At 48.6% G+C, this 21,569-nt stretch overlaps 1 protein-coding gene across 2 annotated transcripts; it reads left to right on the top strand.

Annotated features, from left to right (window-relative positions):
* The first annotated feature begins 252 nt into the window (after nt 1-252).
* LOC144732568 (motile sperm domain-containing protein 1-like) lies at nt 253-21,239 on the top strand. Of its 2 annotated transcripts, XM_078614005.1 has the most exons (8): nt 253-501; nt 9,226-9,458; nt 13,414-13,567; nt 14,148-14,223; nt 15,148-15,337; nt 16,526-16,637; nt 17,318-17,476; nt 18,893-21,239. In XM_078614005.1, exons 2-8 carry the CDS (start codon nt 9,345-9,347, stop codon nt 18,922-18,924), a joined length of 837 nt encoding a protein of 278 aa, XP_078470131.1. In that variant the 5' UTR covers nt 253-501; nt 9,226-9,344; the 3' UTR covers nt 18,925-21,239. The 2 variants fall into 2 exon arrangements, with proteins under 2 accessions (XP_078470131.1, XP_078470132.1); XM_078614006.1 differs by lacking the exon at nt 253-501 and having other exon boundaries at nt 9,374-11,195.
* The last annotated feature ends 330 nt before the right edge of the window (nt 21,240-21,569 follow it).

The raw sequence follows: 21,569 nt of genomic DNA, 5'->3' as shown, positions 1-21,569 counted from the left end.
CCCACATCGCGATTGTCCCCGCCCCTTTATTAGATTTCCCAGCACACATCGGCACCGCGCGCTCGCGCGACCGCCGGGCGCACATCCGGGCAACGTCGACGCCTTGGGGAACCTCGCACTCCGATTGGTCCAAGCGTCAGTTGACGTCACGCAAACGTCAACCGCGCGACCATGTTACGTAGGGAAGTTGGAAGACCCCCCCTACCCCCTCTATTGTAAACCAATAGGAAGCGTCTCCCCGAGTAAGATGGCCGCCGCGGGGTTGGGGGGAGGGTTACGTGGCCGTAGGAGAAAGCGGAGTGCCCCCAATCTGGTGTGGGATTTCAAATCGCGGCTCCTTTGTCTCCGTGTAGTTGTTTGCGAGTCGCCTTTCTCCTCGATGTCGCGACATCGTCGACGGCGGTGCTAAGAGGAGGCGGCAACGAGCAAGAGGGGCGACACTGAAGGGCGTCTCGAGCGAGAGAGCGAGAGAGAGAGAAAGGGGGGCGAGAGCTCAAGGAGGTGAGTGACCCCTCCTTCGCCTTGCCGGGATGATGGTAACAATCGCCATGCCTCTGATGTCGCGTCTACCCCCGGGGGCTTGGCAGGTCTCAGGATCAGTGGTCAATCTCTGATCGTGACCCTGGCCCTTGCAGTCCGTGCTTGAAGAGGTCACCGGGTTTGTGATGCGATGGCTGGGGCTAGAGGAGATGTGGTTGAGGTCGTTGACCTGCCTGACCCATTGTTTGAAGGGGTCACTGGCTGTGTCGTGTAGGTCCCGTGTGTGACCCTTGCCACGTAACCCACGTGTCTGAGAGGCTGGGGGTCAGCGGGTACGGCGAGAAAGAAGTTTAACGTGTGTAAGTTTAACACTTAGGCTTTCGCGACCAATATCCATAATACAGGTTTTTTTAATCGATCACATCGCGTAAAAATACAGTATATAAATGTGTCGTTAAAGCCGCCACCACCCGACGCAGCCAATTCGTAAGGTTTGTCGCGTAAACAGAACACGGTGGGTTGTTAGGCTGTGGCAGACGAGTCGGACCATGACCTCTTGACTTGGTTACGAATTATTCGAGTTATCACTCAGTGTGTGCTGCGTTCAGTCTTTGTTGTCGCTTTACCTTGTTTTGTTGTCAGGCGAGAGTTGCACGGACTTCTGTGTTGTGTTGTGGGGGGTGGGGGAGCGTGGTTAGCGCGCACTGCGCTAAGAACCCGGCCACCTCGGTTCGATTCCCGACCACGGCTATCACGGCCACCAAGTGGCATCCGCACCAACGCCACCCACTCACTCACTCATCCACCCACTCACCCACCCACTCATCCACTCACCCACCCACTCACTCACCCACCCACTCACTCACTCATCCACCCACCCACTCATCCACCCACCCACTCACTCATCCACCCACCCACTCATCCACCCACCCACTCACCCATTTACCCACTCACCCACCCATTCACCCACTCACCCACCCACTCACCCACTTACCCACTCACCCACCTACTCACCCACTCACCCACCCACTCACCCACCCACTCACCCAACTACTCACTCACCCACTCACTCACCCACTCACCCACCCACTCACCCATCACTTGGGTGAAGTATGGTCAAGCAAACTCCGTGACTGACGGTGGTGGGTTGACAAAGAGCTTGAATACGTCTCGTTTTACTATTCACAGTACCCCTACGAGTGTCGCCCTCTGATAAAGGTTTGTGGTTGGTCACAATTTCCAAATTGGCATAAGATTAAGCCACTCTGTGAAGGGCGATAATGTTTACCGCTCCTGGCTTGAAAGGCTTCCCCCCCCCCTCACACCGTGTTGATCACGGGGGTTGTTTGACCATACTTCACCACACTGGTCACCACACGTACCTGTCAACCCCCTAACCTATTACAGACCAATTCAGACCTCATTGGTCACCCCGTGCCCTTATAAATCTCAATGTTCATCCCACAGAGTCCGATCACAAGGGAGAAACACAAACAAATAGACAAAAACACATTGTTTTTGTGCACCTATTGATGTACGCCGTATGGACCTTAAAACTCAATTTCCACGTACAAGAATACGGGGTGGACCTTATGGGTAGACAGCTGTGAGTGCAGTGAAGGGATAGGTCAGCCTGGTTCATGGATAGCCACGCTCACCGCTTCACCGACCCCAGTGTAATAGCACACGAGCAATACGTAACACACCGCCTTTGCATATTGACAGCTGCATGTTGTAACGGTAAAAAATAGTGAACATTGACATATTGCAATGCGGTAATGTAATCGGTGCAGGCACATCAATCGTGTGCCCACCGTGTGACTGGATAGTTCCCGAGTTTCTGGGGTGGGGAGGGGGTCATCTGAGTGTAACGTGGTGGTGCATTCCGGCGATCAGCTTCACCAACCAGCACAGCTGACCCGGCATGGGTGAAGTAAGTGGTGGTGGTGGTCACGTGGAGTTTCACTAAATCCGAAGGCCAGGCTCAGGTCTGGGGTCACAGGCAGGACCGTGAGAGATGGGGGGGGGAAGGCTTGGGTTGACCATGGAAGATGATGATGATGGTGGTGGTGATAATGTAAAGCACAGGCACACTCAGATGTGCAATAATGGATATATCACCCACTCCTCCCCCTGAAATGTTGAGGACGGCTGCTTGCGTTGTGACCGAAAGGTCGTGAGAATTATTTTATTATGTTTTATTATTATTATTTTATTATTTCCCTTCTACGTGACTTTACCGAAAGAACCAAGAAGATGTTGAGACATATGTTAATTTTTTCTATATACAGTACAGTACATTTGTTAATAAGTGTGGAATTGAGATTTGTTTTTACCCTTCATACATGTGAAATTGCAAGTAAATAAATAATGATCATTGGTGTATATTGAACATTAGAGTTTGGATGTATGCATGTTAAAATTCTTTTGCACCGTACGTAGCCAACCGTGTTAATCGGAGGAGAATACAAGGTACAATAGATATGAGACAGTACCAATAGCAAGTACACAGGAGACAATGGGCAGTACTGATAAGGCAGTACAGACAATACCAGACTCTACAGATGAGACGGTACGTAATGTACGGTATGTTAAACTTCTTTCACACCATACGTAGCCAACCGTTCTAATCGTAGGTGCAACAATTCAGGAAAACCTATTTCAGGCTCAGCACTCTTGGTAGGAAAACAATTTGCCACTCTCGAAAATGTTTAGGCTGGGCGTGCCACCGCTGTAAAGGGTCCGTGACGTTATTTACAATTTGGCATGACGAACGCTATGTGCCATACATGTTGTCGTTACACTTGTTTACCCAGCAAAGCCTCACTGAGGGTCTCTTGACTCTTTTTTTCAGGAGGGCCCTGCCAAGTCTTTGCAGTAGGGGACAATGGTTGCTATGCGTTACTGCAATCCCAATTGAGTAATTTGCGAGTGATTTAAAAAATGTGGTGAATGTTGGACCTTAACACCGGCACTCAATGGCCTATCTCTTGCGAATTATTCCATGGAATGATCTTTAACGTGAAGCATACGGTGTGTATTTTTTTTGGGTCATATACTACCGCAGTATTAATCAGGGTGGCCACTGGATTCGAACGTTGAACCTCTGCAAAGCGGCTAACACACTACCGCTGGGAATATGTGTGTGCGTTTGGAAAACTGCGTATTGTATGTAACAGACACACGTGTATCTGTCCATGTAAAAAAAAAACATTTAATGTTTAATCCATCAGTCGAGATATCTTTCGTACCAGCATTTCTTTAATCAAGTGAAATCTGGAAGTTGTTGTTTTGCGACCTCTCTTTGAGTGGCATCATCAAAGCTGTAGCCTGTGAATAAGCGTTTGCTACTGGGCTGCCAATGGGATACACGTAGTGCAGTGTTTGGGGCATGTGGCAGCTCTGGTTTGGAAATGGTGTCACTTTCCAAGAGATAGTGAAAGTCAGTGGATGTGCGCCTCGTTAAATAAAGTTAACCGGATTAAATTAACAAAAATATATCTCAGTATAGAGCGTACGAACTTACCCGCGTGTAAGGGAATGTGTGTAACATTGTACTGAACGTGGAATGAGCGCAAGTGCAGCTGATGTTGACACAATTCTGTTGTGTATGGAAACATGAACATTGCTGGCAGCCGGAGTTTACTCGGTGTTAAACAATTGTAATTTAAGAGGCTAAACAATCCATGCTCGTACTATTGAGGCGAGGTGTCTTACTATAACAGTGGCGCTGTTAGTGGTTGGCGCATCTCACAGTAAGCTGGGCATGATAAGTTTGATTCCAGGCCATGGCTAACATCAGTGAAAACTGTTGCTGCCACCATCTCTCATACTCTTAGGTTCTTTCGGTAAAGTCACGTAGGTAAAAAAATATTATAAAAAATAATAATAAATGAAAATAACTCAATTAAATCACGACGTTTAATTGAGTTATTTTAATTTATTATTGGTTTTTTTTATTATAATATTTTTTTACCTACGTGACTTTACCGAAAAAAACCTAAGAGTATGAATCCTTGCAGTCACGAAAGCTTCAAATCTAGAATTGCCACCATCTCCTTTCACCAACCCACACTCACCAGCGTGCTTAGGTTTGGTCAAACAATCCCTCATAACCTACGCAGTGTGGGGAGGGGGCCCTAAATCCAGCAGTGAATTGACAGTGAATACTATAGTAACAATCTTAACATCGTCATCACTGCCAGTGAGACCTCTTGTCAAAGATATCCGTGCCAAGTGATCGGTGTAACTTTTTTTTTATCAAGAGCGAACATTCAAAACTGTACCGTCACCATGCTCAATCCACGGCTAGACAGACGAAGGCATTCCCCGTCTCTCACACAAATCCTGCAATTTAACACCGACACTGCCACCTCCTGCACGACGCGCATTCCAGAATCCTTCTTTTCAGCATGGATATTTACACTGTGTACATTACACGTACAAGCTGATTAAAAAACACGTTCCTTCGGAGTGGGCAGGTAGGAACTTGGTTGGACAGCGCATTTCGTGCACGACAGACAGACAAATCATCCCCTGTGGGCAGTGTGGAACCTGTTGTTCCTACTTGTATAATGTTGGTAGTAGTAGTATTAAAAAAATAAGTGACGAAGACGGGCATATGTTGAGCCATTCGGCCCAAGGGATTATGTAATGACAGTCATAAACAGCTGTTTTTGGAGAGGGTGGGGGGCGGTGGGGGGGTGAAGGGGAGGGTGGTTTGGGAGGTTTCGAGGGGTAAACACGAGCACGTGGGCGCTGACGGCTTCCACCCCACACATTCCACTGACGACGTCACTGGTGAGATTTTCACTTAAAAACATCAACAAACCGACCATGAAACTTGGATGGGTTTGTTTTTCTCAGAAGCTAAAAAAACAACCCCAAGGCTGTTCGGCGGTCAACGACCCTGTCCGGTTAAACGCGTTGGGGTTGTGATCAGATCGTTAACATTCGTGATTGTTAGTCTACACTTGTGATGAAACGTGACAAATCCCGTACTGATTGGCTGTGTCGGGTGGTGGAGGGTTACGACACATTTATACTGACGCGTCAGCATTTTAGGATATTAGCTATTACTCGCCATCAGCACTTGAGATTCATAATCATGTGTCTTTTGCCGTTGTTAAGCAGTTTATAACACTCAAAAGTATTCAATACAACAGTTAAAATTCGTGTTAAATTAATACTTGGTTATTGTTTCACATTAGTTTATTAAAATTACTGCAGTTTACACTTGAGACATATACCTCGTTAACACTGGAGATGAGTACATACTTAACAATTGATCGATCACAGGGTTAAACACAGAGGTGACATCGGAGCGTGTACGGCGTTTGTTTAAAGTGCCGAAAGTGTTTACCCGAGTCAAATGTTTCCGTCTGCATGAGTTCCGTGACGCTGTTGACCGGGCACCATTGATGTCAACAAGGCTAAGGGCAGCTCACCCTTTGTCTGAACTTTCCCCACGTGAGACACGAGGCTTTGGGGAGACCCTGGCATTCAGTACGAAGCAGCAAGGGCCAGTGCTGTTTGGCGCTGGAGTAAAATACAAGCGGTTCAAATGTTACAAGGCGGAGCGGCGATGCAAATGCACTGGACAGGTTGGTCCAGATGTCTTGTGACCCCCCCCCCCCCCCCAAATTATTTAACCCCTATTTAGTTTCTTCCTTTGCTTATTCGTTTCTGTTTTCACACCCATTGGTATTCAAAAATATTAAGTTTTAGATAATTAAATGGGGGTCACAAGACATCTGGACCATCCTGTTGTACTCTGGACGTGAAGTCCTGAGTTCAATTCCTGGTCACGGCTCACACCAGCGGCAAGTCATGTCCACACCGGTCTTGCGAACCCCGTCTCCTCCCCCCGCTTCCCCAGTCCGCACCGACCAGCATGGTGAAGTATGGTCAAACAACGGCCATGACTTACATTGTGTGGGGAGATCGTCATCGGGCACATGGCTGTGTAGCTTTCAATCAGTTGACAAGTCTTTGTAAATCCACAGCTGAATGAGGGCCTTCCAATACCGCATAGCAGTCGTGGGGGTTGTCAGACAAGCAATTTACAAGGTGATGCATTCTGTGCTCGGTAAGAAAATGAGGTACAAAATAGTTCACATCGAAGTCATTCTTGGAGAGAGTAATATGTGTGGGCTACACATCATGTTAGCTCTACTTAATGGTCCCCTTACTTTCCCAATTTCTATTAATTTTCACGAATTCTGTGATGATCAAATATAAAGATTGGTCATTGTCTCATTTCCACGTTCTGTTTTGTACTCGCCGGCTAATTTGCATTGCATTATTTGCACCGTCTCGTTTATAATAATCATACCACTAGAAGAATGATTAAAATTTTGATTTAAAGTTTTCGTGACTGCAGGGATTCATATTCTTGGTTCTTTCGGTAAAGTCACGTAGAAGGGAAATAATAAAATAAAAAATATATTATTTTTTTATTTTATTTTGTTATTTCCCTTCTACGTGACTTTACCGAAAGAACCAAGAATAAGAATGATTTATTTATGATAAAGTTCCGCCTGTTACACTTGCGACGTCTCAGAGTGCCTCACACGCGGCGACAAGCGACGTGCACCTCAACTCAACACATTTGAAAGGGCACCCCCAGTGTCAGCTGCCCCTGTGTGGCAAAGGGGTGCCGCGGCAACCTGGCCCGAATGCGGACACGAGAGTTGGAGATTAAAGGGGCGGTGATTGCCGCTGTCTGTAATCACAATTGAGTAATTTGTGAGTAATTTGTGAGCAATTTGTGAGCAATTTGTGAGTCATTTTGTGAGCAATTTTCGAATTTGGTCAATGTGTACCATGCTGCCTGCACACAACCACAGCGTGTTGTTGTTCTTCCCACCCGCACCTCCCGATCGGCACGGTTGGCTGCGTACGGTGCAAAAGAAGTTCAACATACCGTAACATACGTGTACCGTCCCATCTGTGCAGTCTGGTATTTTGTCGGCACTGCCTAATCGGTACTATCTATTGTCTCCTGTGTACTTGCTGTTGGTACTGTCTCATATATATTGCACCTTGCATTCTATCTCGCTTGTATTGTGTTTGTTGTTTTAGTTGATCATTATTTCTGACCATTTAGCTTTTCAATGTTGTTTACTCACGTTTTCATCTGCAATCGCTTCTCTTCTCAGTCATCCTTTGCTTATAGCTCAAATACCCCTTTTGTCTGGCATCTCGAGATTGTACTACCGCATGGGAATCCCACAAACTCATGGTCCACGCCAAATCGCATCCACCGCACAGAGCACGGCAGATGCGGATACCTGATGGACAAATGGAAAATGTAAAACTCCGCAGTGTCCAACTGTGCTCATCCAGAAGAGACCGTACAACGTTTCACCGCGCGATGGCCCGATCCGCAAATAAGAATCGGAATCTTTATTTATCCTGATTAAACAAAGGCTGATGGTAAACATTGTTCGAGAAAGCTATTTTACAGCCGGAATAACATGAACAGGATTTGGAGGCATGACAAAATGTTTATTTGTCTACGTTTTTAGTCCGTGTGCCACTATGAAGGAGACATCACCACAGCGATATACAACTCCACTGCTCCTGGCACGTGTGTCTGGCTTGACCACCTGAATGTGAAATTGTAGTTGTTGCATCTACATCGACAGCCGTACGAAAGAAGACTGCATCGGAGGCATGGTATAAATAAGTGATGATGATGGTGGTAAATCGTAAACATTACAAGCAAAATTCTATCACGAGTGGAATAATCTATTTTAACCAATGAAGCGTTTCCTTCTATTTATATTTGACAGTGCGCCTCCTATTATAGAGAGGGGCTCACATTCTCGGTTTGTGGATTTTAGCAAGATGCTTTCGTAGATAACGTAGATTATCCAGATGCTTTCTGGTATTTTAATTAACATGTGTATATCATTAAGAGCCTACGGTCAGACGGTGGTCACCAGTCTAAAACCATTTGAACGGAGTACCGCAATTGCCCTCTTCCAATTTGCGCTGCAGGGAATTTAAATATTTAGCTTTGATTGAGCATTGCTTTATGTGTGTGCAATATTTTCAATTCCTTACATGATAGTGTGTTTGTTATTGTGCGTTGGCCTTATTGTCCGCACAGTAGGTGGCACGGGTAGTGCATCGGCCAGTCATCTCAGTCAGTCGACCCATGGCACCTGGGTCTGGCCCATGAACTGCAAGCGGACGTTCGACACTTCACGTGGCCTTAATGTGCACATAGCCTGGCACAAGCCCCGTGGTGACGTCACCGGCACTTCGTGGCGAATGGCGGTTATTGTTGGTCTTTCTACTTCATTGCTGTACAGTACTTTGTTGATTTATTTTCTTTTCTTTTTGGCATTCCGGTGAGTCGGGGTCATCTTGCAAATGAGACTGTCCTGGTCTCCTGAGCTCTCGCCTGGATATCGAGAAGGGTTCTCCTGAAGCCATCCACTGGCTCACTCACCAGCCTACGAGATGAGCAGGAGGAGATGAAGACGCAGCCTTTCCTCGGTTTTCCCAGTGGCTCGCTGTGCAAAGCTACTTGCGATTCTACATTCCTGCGGCAGCTCTAAATCATAGAAGCGAAAATTGATCTATTATTTAATTGAATCATGCCGATTGAACGTTTGGGTGGTACTCCCCCCTCCCTGCCCCCCCCCCCCCACCTGACCCAGCTCTTACCAGGGCCCCCCCACCTCCCCCAAGCTGTCTCTTCAATCCCGCCTCGTATCTCCTCCTTCCGTACAGACACGATGGCGAGCACACTGTGCTGTTGATGGCTGCCACGATGGAGCTCTAGGCGTGGTGGTGGTGGTGGTGGGGGCCGGCGGAGGTCGGCGGAGGTCGGCGGTTGGAGGCCGGCGAGAATGCGGCGACGCAGCCTGCAGGGACGCATCGAAAGTCTGGGGGGCGGTGGAGCGTTGCGAGGGGCGGGGGGCCGCGTGCTCCGCTCGGCCTCTCCCGAGGAGCGCACGTCCCTGGTGAGGCCCGGCACGGCACAGTGTCACCACAGCTGCTGCTGCTGGTGTTATTCTTCTTCCGTATGGCTGACGTAGATGCAGAGCAACATGTACAATTCCACATTCGGTGGTCAAGCGAGTTAATCGCGTCAGGAGTAGAGGCAGTGTGTCACTGTGATGTCTCCCTTCGTGTTTGTGGATCTCGGGCATTGCGTCATTATATGTGCTATGTTCTGTTCTGGATGGTCACAGTCGCACGCTGGAGAGTTTTTAAGTTTTTATTCGTACATCAGGTATACGCATCTGCTGCCATGGTTTGTGCAGTGGATGCGGTTTTGGTGGACCATGAGTTTCCTGGAAGATCAAATCCAGGGATCTTCTGCGTTGAGTCTTTCACAAGGTGTTTTGTTTGTGAGGTGTTGTTGTTGCTATTGCAGACACATTAACTAATGCGTGTAACTGGCAGTGGTGGGCTGCGACTTCCACAACAGCCAATCGCGCACGGGCACACCGTGTGACCTGGCACCCCCAGCCCCACAGAGCCAGTCTGGAAATACCACAGCCATGTTGGTGCCTCAAGTGACCAGGGCATCTCAAGTTGCCACCTATCCCGCTGTTTTGTTCTCAGGATCGCCTTCTTTACCGAGGTAGCCTTCTGTACAGGAAACGTACTCGCAGGGCAAGCGATGTTTTGTCAACATCACAAGTCTAATGTTGCTTAAACTCTACGAGAGTCACTACAAGCTCCAAATTAGTTTGTTGTTGTTTAATCATGACATTGGTGTTATGTTACGAGAATAAGTGTCCAGACAGATCTCTTTAACAGAGCCTGCATGGCAGTCCAACCAATATTTAAACTTGCCACAGCTGGAATTTTTGCCGAATTTAAGTGGGAAAAAAATAATATCCGATTGTCTTTTTTGTTCAGTCATCGGTGACTGTGTTGAAGCCATCACTCCACTATACTTGTGAGCTCGGTTTAACCATGGGCGGTTGAAACTAATTTTAACCCAGGATCTCGGCTGTTCCGGCTGAGTGCGTTGACTGCTGGACCACCTGGCCACCTCCAGTGTAGACTACTGAAGACGTGGCAACCCAAAAAACAAACGGCTCTTGATTTGTGTGTCCTGGGTCTCCCATTGGTGAGTCCAAAGCTAAATTAATGAGATGCAAATCTTAAAGTCACTGAAACTCAGACTTTGAACCGCAGTCAGCTGCTCTGTCACCAAAGTCCAGTGATGTCGCTGCATCCGCCACAGGGATGGAGGAATGCTGCGTCACAGGCAGGTGCTGGGTGAGATTGTTGCGACTTGGAGAGGCCTTCATCCAGCAGCGGATTGACCACAGCTGGTGATGATAATTTCGCCAAAAACAAACTTTTTTACTGTTGTTGTAAGGTATTAGGAGTGCTTTCAGCCATAGTTTAAGCAGTGCTTCGTGGCGGAATCACAGCGGGACAGGTGGTGTTCATGCACAGGGCGCACGCGAGACGAAATATACGCTCCGCCTGTTTTGGGAAGGCCGCGTGCTCTTGAGGACAAGCGCGCTTTCACTGTACGTAACCCGAGCCGTGGCACGGCGCCTCCCTGCAATTATACCGGCACCAGCGCATCGCCACGCTTGCCCCCACACCGTTTCGCCCGCAGCTTTTGTCGTCGTCGTCAGCCACGATCGATCCACTGCTGGGTGAAGGCCCCTCCCCAAGCCGTCGCCATCTCTTTCGGCCCCGCGATGCGACGTTCCGCCGAGCTCCTGCGCGTGAGCTGATTGCATCGCGTCAACCGCACAGCGGACGTCCCCTCCGGCGTGTTCCCACTGGCGTGTTCCCTCCGGCGTGTTCCCCTACTTTGGCTGCGGCTCTGTCGTTAGTCTCGACCACTCGCGACGTGTTCTCCTCAAGCCCGCGTGTTTTTCTTAGCAGTCGATACGATGTCTCGGACGAGGCTTGTGTTCTTTGCTATACGTGTTAATTATCATAATTCATAATAAAGGTTTTTGGGTTAGATCGCCTAAGTATAAATGTGTTGTAACCCTCCACCACCCGACACAGCCAATTAGTCAGGGATTTGTCACGAAAACAAAACGCTTCAACCCACCGGTGCGTTGGAGAGTAAATCCACAACATTTACAATTTGAGTAGTACGACGTTTCGCTGGTAATTACAGAGATCAGAGGTGGAGGAAGGGGGGTGCTATTATAATTATATAATAGGTTCGTAATTAGTTAATTAGTATGTGTTTCATCTGTAAGGAATTAAAAGTGTAAGATGTATTACTTATTAATACGCTTCCAGGCTGCACTAAGCATGTAGCTGTCAGAGCGTTTAAAATTATTTGAATTTCTCTCAATTTCAATGGATTCTAGAATTAGTCTTGGCCAGTAATAATTAGTTTGACACAACACTTCAACGTTTTAATAGCCCCCCCTCCTCCTCCGCCTCTGATCTCCGCACCTGATTGGGTTCAGGTTGATGACGTCAAATCGCCCGATGATGCTGGATCTAATCACCAGCGAAACATCACGGTACTCAAATAGTAAATGTTGTGGATTTACTCTTCAACACACCGGAGGGCTGGAGTAGTAACTAATTGGCGTTTTATAGTGATAGGTTTTTACCCTTTCAACTGGTACAAAACTGACACCTTTATACAAGGCATCATGTTTGCAATAACCACAACACAAGCAGTCAAAATGCAAACAAAAAGAAACAACTCTGATGATGATAATGATATGCACTGTCCTTGAAGTTGATTGGTCCACACCCGAGACAGCTTTTCTTAGAGCCTAGTCTCCATTGGTATTGGACCAGATGACGCCAAAAAGTGTTATTGCAAACATGATGCCTTGTATAAAGGTGTCAGTTTTGTACCAGTTGAAAGGGTAAAAACCTATTACTGTATTTTGCCACTGGTAAATGAGGTCTCATAGTGTAATTGGCGTTTTGTTTATGTGATAAATCCCTTACCGATTGGCTGTGTCGGGTGGTGGAGGGTTACGACACATTTGTACTCACGCGATCTAACCCAAAAACCTTAATTATGAATAATACTGGTCGCGAAAGCCTACGCGCGTGAACTCTCCCTGTCTCTCGTAGCAATTCCAAGTATGCACGTCTTAATACTCCTTTGCGCACCTTTCAGCTAATTCACCTTTCACTTTTGCAGCTTTGTGGAACCGCATGAAGGTCTTGACAGGGACTGTTTACTGGGTTCTGTTTGCAGGTTGGCACGTGAAACGCTGACACTCTGGAGTGCCTTTCGAACACTCAGGGCATTGTGTCCGCATGCGATATTATTTATATTTTCTTTCTACAGTGCTCTTTGAAAGCAACCGTACACTCGCGGCAAGGTCAACATCATTCCGCCGGTGAAACGGCTCTGGCGGAGGACGGAGTGCGTTCTATATGCCCTCTTTTGGGAGAAATGTTTACTAGGCGGTTCCCATTTGCACCCAGGATTTAAACAAAATAATTCTACGTTATGAAGGCAGGGAGCAATTGGGGAGACTTTGGAGCAATGAAAGGAAGTACGGTACAAAAATGAACGGTCCATTATTTGACTAAGCATCCGGCCTTTTCAGTAAATACATTAATACAGTCTATACTTAATTTGGAGCTTTCGTGACTGCAGGAACTACTCTTTGGTTCTTTCGGTAAAGTCACGTATAAAGAGAAAAAATTATAAATTAAAGACTAGCATGCAGGGAAAAATAATAAATTATAGACCAGCATGCAGGGGAAAATAATAAAAAAAAACTGGCATGCTTGGAAAAATAATAAATTAAATACTTGCATGCTAGTATTTAATTTATTATTTTCTCTCTTTATACGTGACTTTACCGAAAGAACCAAAGAGTCATACAGTCTAATTTACAAATGTTTGCATTATATGTTTTTGTTTTGCCCGGGCCACTCTGCCACCCCCCCCCCCCCCCCTTGGTGGTTGACCGCGCTCCGGGGGTTGTTTGCGGCGAGCAGGCGGCTGGCGAGGGGGTGGCCTCCGTGCCGGGGGGGCTCGTGCTGCCTGTGTTCGTCTTCCCCACGGAGCTCAGCTTCTTCGCGGATGACCAGCGCTCACACAAGCAGCTCCTCACCATCTACAACCCCTACGAGTTCCCCCTGCACTTCAAGGGTGCGGCAGGGGCGCAGTCAAGTGGCACCTGTGTTTGTTAGGCGTGATGCGGCCGCGGATCGAAAAACTTCCCAGGGTTTTTAGATCCGTGGCCCTACGTTGGATCTGCCACTGGCACGACACCGGCACGACACTGGCACGACACCCCTTCAAGTGGAAAGTTAAAACAATACAAATCCAAAATAATACTTGCACTTGCTATTGGATGTATTTCGTTTTTAGCTTGTTTTTCCCCCGCACCTCCGATTATCACAGTTGGCTCCATACGAAGTTCAACATCGATACATTTATTGCAAGCACAAGAATCGATTTGGATGTGTGTCAGTGGTTAGTTGCATGCCTCAGTGACTCTGGTCAAACTGCGAGCGCAGGAGCCAAGCGGGGGCGGTGGTCGGGTGGGTCTCGGCGTGATGTCCAGTGGCGTGGGCTGGCGAGCGAGTGAGCGGGCGACAGAATAAGAGAACGAGTGGTCAAGTGGGCGAGTGAGAGGGTAACCGAGCGAGTGGGTAGCGGGGCAGACAAGTCGGAGAGCAATCGGACGGGCGAGCGAATGAAGTTTCGCTGTCTTGTGTGTCCGCAGTCCTATGCACGGCCCCCACACGCTACACCGTGGTGGACGCAGAGGGGACGGTGAAGGAGCAGTGCTGCGTGGACATGTGAGTCGCCCACGCCCGGACGATCCGCCACTCGCACCGGGGGAGACGGACGCTGCCGAGATGGACGTTCGCGTGTTTGATTGCCAGATGATGGAAGCACGGAAATAAGTCTGATGTTTTAAGTCTGCGTGTGGTAATCGCAAGCAGCCAGTCCGGTCCGTGAAGCGTTGTTCACTCACCGGGCCAGGTCACACCCTCTCGAAAAACTAATTTGTATTCGTGTCGGGTGGTGGAGGGTCTTGCGACAGAAATTTGGCCAGATGATGACGTCGCCTCGTCCAAAAATCGATTATGAAACGGCCGAAGTTGATGTTTGAAAAGGGGAATTTATTTTGTGCGCTCACGTTCAGCCTGTTGGGGCTATTGTTGTGAGCGAGCATGTTTGAAGGCTGGAATGGCGCATGAGAGGGTGGTGTGATCAGCACTACGCCCCAGTGTTGATGTTTACACACTCACAGTAGGGAATAGTTTCAAACGACATCGGGGAGGTCCAGGACTGGTTCAGATATTCACCACTGTTATTGGACACGAGCGGGAATCGAACTCGGGTGACCGGGTTTCGTAGTGCAGCGTGGTAATCGATAAACTACTGCTCGTTCGCACACGCACACAACTACGAAGATCCACCACACAGCCCTAACAGACTGTTGGGGCTGTTAGTAAGCACCTATGAAGGCCGGCATGGCACACCAGGGGATGGGTGGCACACACCACACCCGGTCGCCTTTGTCTCTCTAGTGGCGATGTTGACACGCCGCACAAGGTACTCATTTGAGGCCTAATCGACCTAGGGGAGACCCAGGACCGGTTCAGATAATCGTCGCTGGTGTTGGCGGCGAGCGTAAAACGAACTTGGGCTTTTCAAGTTCGTAGCGCAGCACGCTAACCACTACACTCCCGCTCCCCGCACGCACGCACACGCAGCACCATCCGGCACCACGCGGCCAGCCTCGCCGAGCACGTGGGGGAGACGGACAAGTTCCGCCTGGTGGTGTACGGTACCAGCGGCGGCGCCGAGGGGCGGAGGGAGATCGTCGCGACGCTGCACGCGACTGCCACGCAGGCGGCGCGCAGCGTGGACGACGGAGCCATGTCGCTGCCCGCGCGCCTCGAGGTGTGGGTCGCCCGCCCATGTCGTCATCGTCTTCGTCGTTTCGATTTAAAGCTTTCGTGACTGCAGGGATTCATCTTCTTGGTTCTTTCGTGAAAGTCACGTAGAAGGGAAATAATTAAAATAAAACATAAAAAAATACAATTCTCACGACGTTTCGGCCGCAACGCAAGCAGCCGTCCTCAGGTGAAGAACAGGTCTGTCGGAAAGACAGCGTCCGAATGAACACCACCAAGCTTGGGGTGTGTATGTATTAAATATACGCTGCCAAGCTTGGTGGTGTTCATTCAGACGCTGTCTTTCCGATAGCCGTTCTTCACCTGAGGACGGCTGCTTGCGTTGTGGCCGCAACGTCATTAGAATTGTATTTTATTATGTTTTATTTTATTATTTCCCTTCTACGTGACTTTACCGAAAGAACCAAGGTCTTCATCGTTCTTAAACGTTGCTACCAACAATCATAATAATGACGGTCATGGTCATAATCGTTGCGTTGATACGGCGTCGCGACAAACGCCTCGGCAACTGAAAGTCGCATTTGCGTCACGCGTCATCTCAAACGTTTGAAGGGCGTGGCCCAGTGGCAGCCGTTCCTGTGCGTCACAAGGCGACTCGGCACCGGGCCTACACATGCCAGCAAGGGGCAATGATCGTCATGTGTTGTAATCCCAATTGAGTCATTCGCGGCGTAATTCTTTTCGAATTTGACAAATTTGGACCGTGACGCCCGCTCGTTTCGAAAGACATGTTTTGCGTCCCCTGTAAAGCAGACCGTGCGTATTTATGGTCCGTACATTCACAGTAATAGCCAATAAATTGTACTAATAAAACCAGCACTAGCTCTTTTATTGCCAATACATAGCTACACTATGCTTAACCATCGTGTTACAACAACACATGGGAGGCGCGGGTAATTATCGCTTACATTGCATCGTAAAGTATGGGTCGACTGTGGTCTCTGTGTAAGTCTGTGGGTCTGTATGTAAGTGTAATTGTGACTGGTAAAGTGCCACCCCCCCCATTGCTCACGTCACCGCCCATCGTGCAATACAGGAGGTTCAAATGGTATCTGGTGACCCCAGAACGTTTCTAGTCCACCGATCAACGGGGTTGCGTTTAACACGCGCGCGGGTGTGTATGCATGCACAACTACTAGCCAACCGTGCTAATCGGAGGTGCGTGCGTTGGCAGAGGGGAGGAGCTTCAGCGCAGAGAGACGCGGGGCGACAGAAGGCCGGAGAGAGGGCGGCAGCTGCAGTGCGGGAAGCCGACTCCATATTTGAGCGCGCTCACTACACACGCGGTAACGCCACTGCACGCCGCAAAACACCGCATCGCATTCGTTTCACATGTGCTTCTCTCGGCAGCGAGCAGGTTTATTCAAATACCACCATCCCCGGCCCGCCCGCCACAGCAAGGCAAATGGGTAGACCTCAGTCGATTGGGAGGTAGCTTTTGGTGGGGTCAAGTGTGGGTATTCTTCCACCTACAACACATCTGCCTAGCATGGAAGTGTAGGCCAAAATGCCGTTGAGTGGAGACCCTTTCGCCAGCAGTAGCATGAGCAAGGAATTGCAGGGTTTTGTACCTTTGACACGAACACATTGAAACACAGCTGTAACCAAATTGGTATGCGGCCGATCTTGCCAGATCTCGAAAGCTGAAGCAGACTTGAGCCTGCATATAGAGAGTTCTTGGATGGTTGACCACCACACACATAACAAAAGCGCAATTGGTGGCTACGTTGTCGGCAGAGTACAGGCCGTGCAACTCACCGGGGCCCACATGCCGGTAAGGGGGTGGAGGGCCCCCCAGGCGCCGAGCTACTCAAAGAGAAACCTGGAGAGGGGGTGGGGGTGTCCCATTTCATTCCTCGCACCATGGCCCGTGTCCAACCACCACAACGCCACCGTTACCCTCGCTGACGCTGGCTGTTGCGCCGTCCTTCTCTCTCTCCTGCACCCCGCGCGACGACCGAAGCAGGTGTGCGCGCGGGTAGCGGCGCCAGCTACCTGGTGATCCTGACCGGAGTGGTGTGCGTGGTGGCGCTGATGCTGCCCACGCTGGGTGACACGGGCTCCCTGCTGCCCCACTACCTGCATCTCACCGCCCACCAGAAGCTGGTCGCTGCCTATGTGCTGGGTACGGATTTAGGGTTGTTAATAGTATTCTTTGGGTTCGAAATGAAACCGGAAGAAAAAAATGAAATGTTATCGGTACCGAGGCTCCCACAAGGATGGTGTGTGGCAGTTTGGCGCAAGCTATCAGTCGTGTCGCTACGGTCCTCTGCAGTGAGTGCAATGTCTTTAAAAACAACAGCGCTATGCCTCTCCAAAATAACACTACGAGCCGCTTGTGTGTTCTGAGATTCAGAGGTGAATGGGACACCCACCCTGCGACTTTCAGACGTCTCGGACATGGGAAAGGGTTAATTCGCGTTAAGCGCATTAATAATTGGAAGAGAAAACAAATCTAAATTGGTTTCCGGTTTACCGCACGTATAGAAATGTTCAGCAATAAACTTTGCACGTTTACCTTTTTAACTGAAAAACAAAGGCCAGCGGCCACTGCTGTCACGGTTAAAACGGCGGTCAAAATAATGGTGGTAAAGTTTTTTAAATCCACCCCCACCGCCTCTCGACACACAGCAGCATAAATATGTACTACCGCAGGCACGTCAATGGGCAGGTTGCTTGTGGTGGGGTACAGCTGTGGACCGACAAAGGGCTGTTGGATAAAGTTAAATAAATAAAAATATCAAGAAATTGGGAATACCAAAGCTGTTCCAATTAACATTGTGACCCATGGACGACACGGAGTGGATGACTCGTGACCTGATTTTTCAACCCCCTGGTGCATGTCAAGACGAAATTTGGCAAAGTGGGCTGTGAAGCACAGGATATACTACACCGCTTTTCACCATAATTTTAAAGTTACTTAAAATCCTTCCTCACCCTTAGTCTTACTCGCTGTAATTAAAGTCCTATGCCACCCTCGGCGCTAACTTGTTTGAAATATTTTCGTTTCCCTATCCCACGAACACCTGTTTTGTATTTTCTTCTGACAAAAAGAAATCCAAGGTCAATTAAAATGTGCTCCTGTGGGTGACTGGGATTATCCCTGGAGGAGTGCGTCATTTGCAATCGCGACAGCACACGTGGACGTAAAGTTTCCGAATGTGTCTTTGATCGTCTCCCTTTGATTTTACGTAACTATTTTGTACTTTGGAGTGCGTTCTTTATTTTAATAACGTGACCTGTTAATAACCGCATTGCGTTTGAAAGCTAAATGAATAGATACTGCATTCTTGCGTTTTTAACGCACGGCTTGGATCTACAGTCACGATAGCCATCTGGATGTTGTCCATTTTCAACCGTTGAAACTGCATTTGCAGATCGTGTGAAAAGTGACGGGCAGCGCATGTATGTAGAACTTCTTTTGCAGTGTACGTAGCCAACCGTGCGAATTAGAGGTGCGGGGGAAGGACAACAAACTAAACACAAAACCCAATTCTAACGAGCAGCGATTTCAAGCGGCGCTTGTCATTTGTGCCGGCAGGGCTCGTGACGATGCTCATTCTGCAGGCCTAAATCGGCGCCGCCGCCGCCGCCGCCAACGACCTCAGCCGTGCACGACCCTGGACCGCTCGTCTCAACCACATTTCAACTTCGCTGCAAATGGAGGCGGAGCGCACCCACCCGAACCCACGCACGCCAGCGCGTACGCAGCCCTCCGATCAACTTGCCCGAGCACCCGTCGCCAAGCTCACAGGTTGACTCGTGGGGCTAGGCGAGCCGAGCCGGTGGCCTTAGCGCAGCGTGCGTTCGTCGCTTAGCAGATTAAAAAAAACACACACAATCGTACCGACCGCCAGTGCCGCACGTGCGTTGCTCGGGGGATCGAGCGTCGGCGAAGTCCGCCGTTCGCTTTTCGCCGTCCCGTGGCGCGGTGTTTACGTGGAGCGAGGACGCCAAGTTTCTCCCTCGTGGCCAAGCACTTGGGCCGCTTTCACTGAACTCATTCGCGAGCACTCAAGTTCACGTTTCTCCCCGCCTGCTGCTGACCCCCCACCAAGCTCTGTGGGACGCAGCAGCAGCAGCGTCCTCGTCGTCGTCGACACGAAGCACAAGCGCTGCATATCGCACTGGCGCTGCTGTTGTTTGTGTGTGTGATGTGTAAACGCTAACAAACCACAGCCGTCCACATGCACATCACTTTTACCAGGGCTCTTTTCGCGAAAGTAAATACTTAAGGGCATTGCCGCGTCAAATCATTGAAGGGAAACAATATAAATATGTATATAATTATCACGTAACCATCTTCCTATTTAAAAAGTTGATGCAGAGCTCCTCAATGCATGCTTTTTAGGATACCATATGCCTTCGGGGCAATAACTCTGGGCCAAATCGAATAAAAGGCATTAACCAGGATGTACAACAACAGCAAAAACTACAATTTTGATTCAGCTCGCATCTCCATGCAACCACCATGCAACAAACACAGTGCATAAACGGTGTAAAAAATATATTTCATGGACGGAAAAAAAAGTGCATAATACCTTGTATACAAATCTGCCAACGTTAAGTTAAAAACACAAATCTAAACCTCTCTTGTCCCGACACCCACGGAAGCTGCATTAGAGGGCTTTCGGCGCGTCCTGCAGCAGTGAGGGTCTGCACTCTGGGACCTGTCTCGAGCCGTGGCTCCAGAAACGCCATCGCGGCGACTAGGAGGAGGAAGAGGCCTCGCGAGTCCTCCGTGTTGCTCAACGGTTGTACGGAGAACGGGGCGAGCAGTCCGCCCCATCCCGCGTGAGCCCTCCCCCCGCATGCGCCATGTGCAGGGAGCAAAACGACCGCAGCCCGTGCGCTGCCGCCTGCCACTGGGGCGTGTATTTTCTTTTCTTTTTTTTTTTAAACGGAGACCTCCGACGCCCGACGTGCCACAGTTGGTTTACCCTGCCACCGCCGCAGACGCGAGAATGCACAGCGCGGGGTTTTCGCAAAAGCGCACGGGAGAAAAAAAATGTACAAACTTTCCTTCAAAGTGTGAAGTTGTCACAGACTACGCATCTCCTTGAGTGACAGAACATGCTGTGTGTGCTATAATAATGTACAGCACCTTTGCCAAGCCACTGCTGGATGAAGTCCTCCCAATGCCGTGTGTTTGATCCTGTCGTGTTTGACCATACTTTACCACACTGGTCAGTGCGGTTTTGGTGAATGTGAACGCAGTGTATTAAAAATGTTTTTGTTTTTTAATCTCTTGCCTTGCACGCCCGCACCGAGTCTGACGCGAGTGTGATCGTGTGTGGCGTTTTGAAACAATGCAGTTGACTCTGCAACTCAATGTCTTGTTAAGTTTACAATCGCTTGTAGTTGTGTATTTTTGTTGTCGTTGTGAAACTTAGCCTTGATTTATCAGTCGTTATTTTATCATAGAGGACCTTGTTTAAAGTTACATTAGCTGCCTGTGTGTTCAAAACTACAATACGCAATACCGACATGCAGGTCTCGAAGTATTTGAACTGTTCCGTTTACATTGCCTTTTATTGTATTTTTTATTAAGAATTTCCACCTAATTTACATTCACTGTAAATATTCAAATTCTTCGAAGTAGTAGGGCATTGCAACATAGGGATTGCTATTGACTTGAAAAGTTCCATATCAAATCATGTAAATTATACAAATTCACACGCAGTATGAGTATGTAACATTACTCTTTGGCCATGTAAGCAGTTACAACATTAAAACTGAATAAGAAATATCTGTAACGCTGTACATTTTATACGTGATTGTATCCTAACCACTGATACTCTTTAAAGATGGGCTGCCAATTTTTTTCACAAATTATAACAACTTGCAATGAAACATAGAACTCAAATAAAGACACCCCATAACACGTGTGTTGCATGAATTATGCAGTATTTTTTATTACGCACGTTTACCCAGGACCCTTTGAGTCTCAACTCTTTCAACAGTCCTACCAAGCATTTGCTGTTGGGGCCAAGTTGCTATGTACAATTCAAATCGAGTAATTTGCAGGTGATTTTCCAGCTTTGGGATTTTTGGCCAATACAAGTTATAGTGTACGCCCTTTTTACTGGTAGGAACCTCCTGGTTACACCAGCCCACAGGGGATTATTGTGTCCGTCCGTCATGCATCCAAAAATGGGGAGGGGTGAGGCTGGGTGGAGAGGGGAGGGTGGTGCTGGGTGGGGAGGGGGTGGGGAGGG

The sequence above is a fragment of the Lampetra planeri genome, chromosome 43 (assembly GCF_965212315.1).
Source record: "Lampetra planeri chromosome 43, kcLamPlan1.2.h2, whole genome shotgun sequence".
Lineage (NCBI taxonomy): Eukaryota > Metazoa > Chordata > Hyperoartia > Petromyzontiformes > Petromyzontidae > Lampetra > Lampetra planeri.
The sequence above is the reverse complement of the archived record's forward strand: the minus strand, read 5'-3'. Positions and strand labels throughout refer to the sequence as shown.

Coding starts and splice junctions, on each gene's coding strand:
- LOC144732568 (XM_078614005.1), top strand. CDS start 9,345: ATGCGGCGACGCAGCCTGCAGGGACGCATCGAAAGTCTGGGGGGCGGT. Junction 14,224..15,147: donor GAGCAGTGCTGCGTGGACAT/GTGAGTCGCCCA, acceptor ACGCACACGCAG/CACCATCCGGCACCACGCGG. Junction 17,477..18,892: donor GGTCGCTGCCTATGTGCTGG/GTACGGATTTAG, acceptor TTGTGCCGGCAG/GGCTCGTGACGATGCTCATT.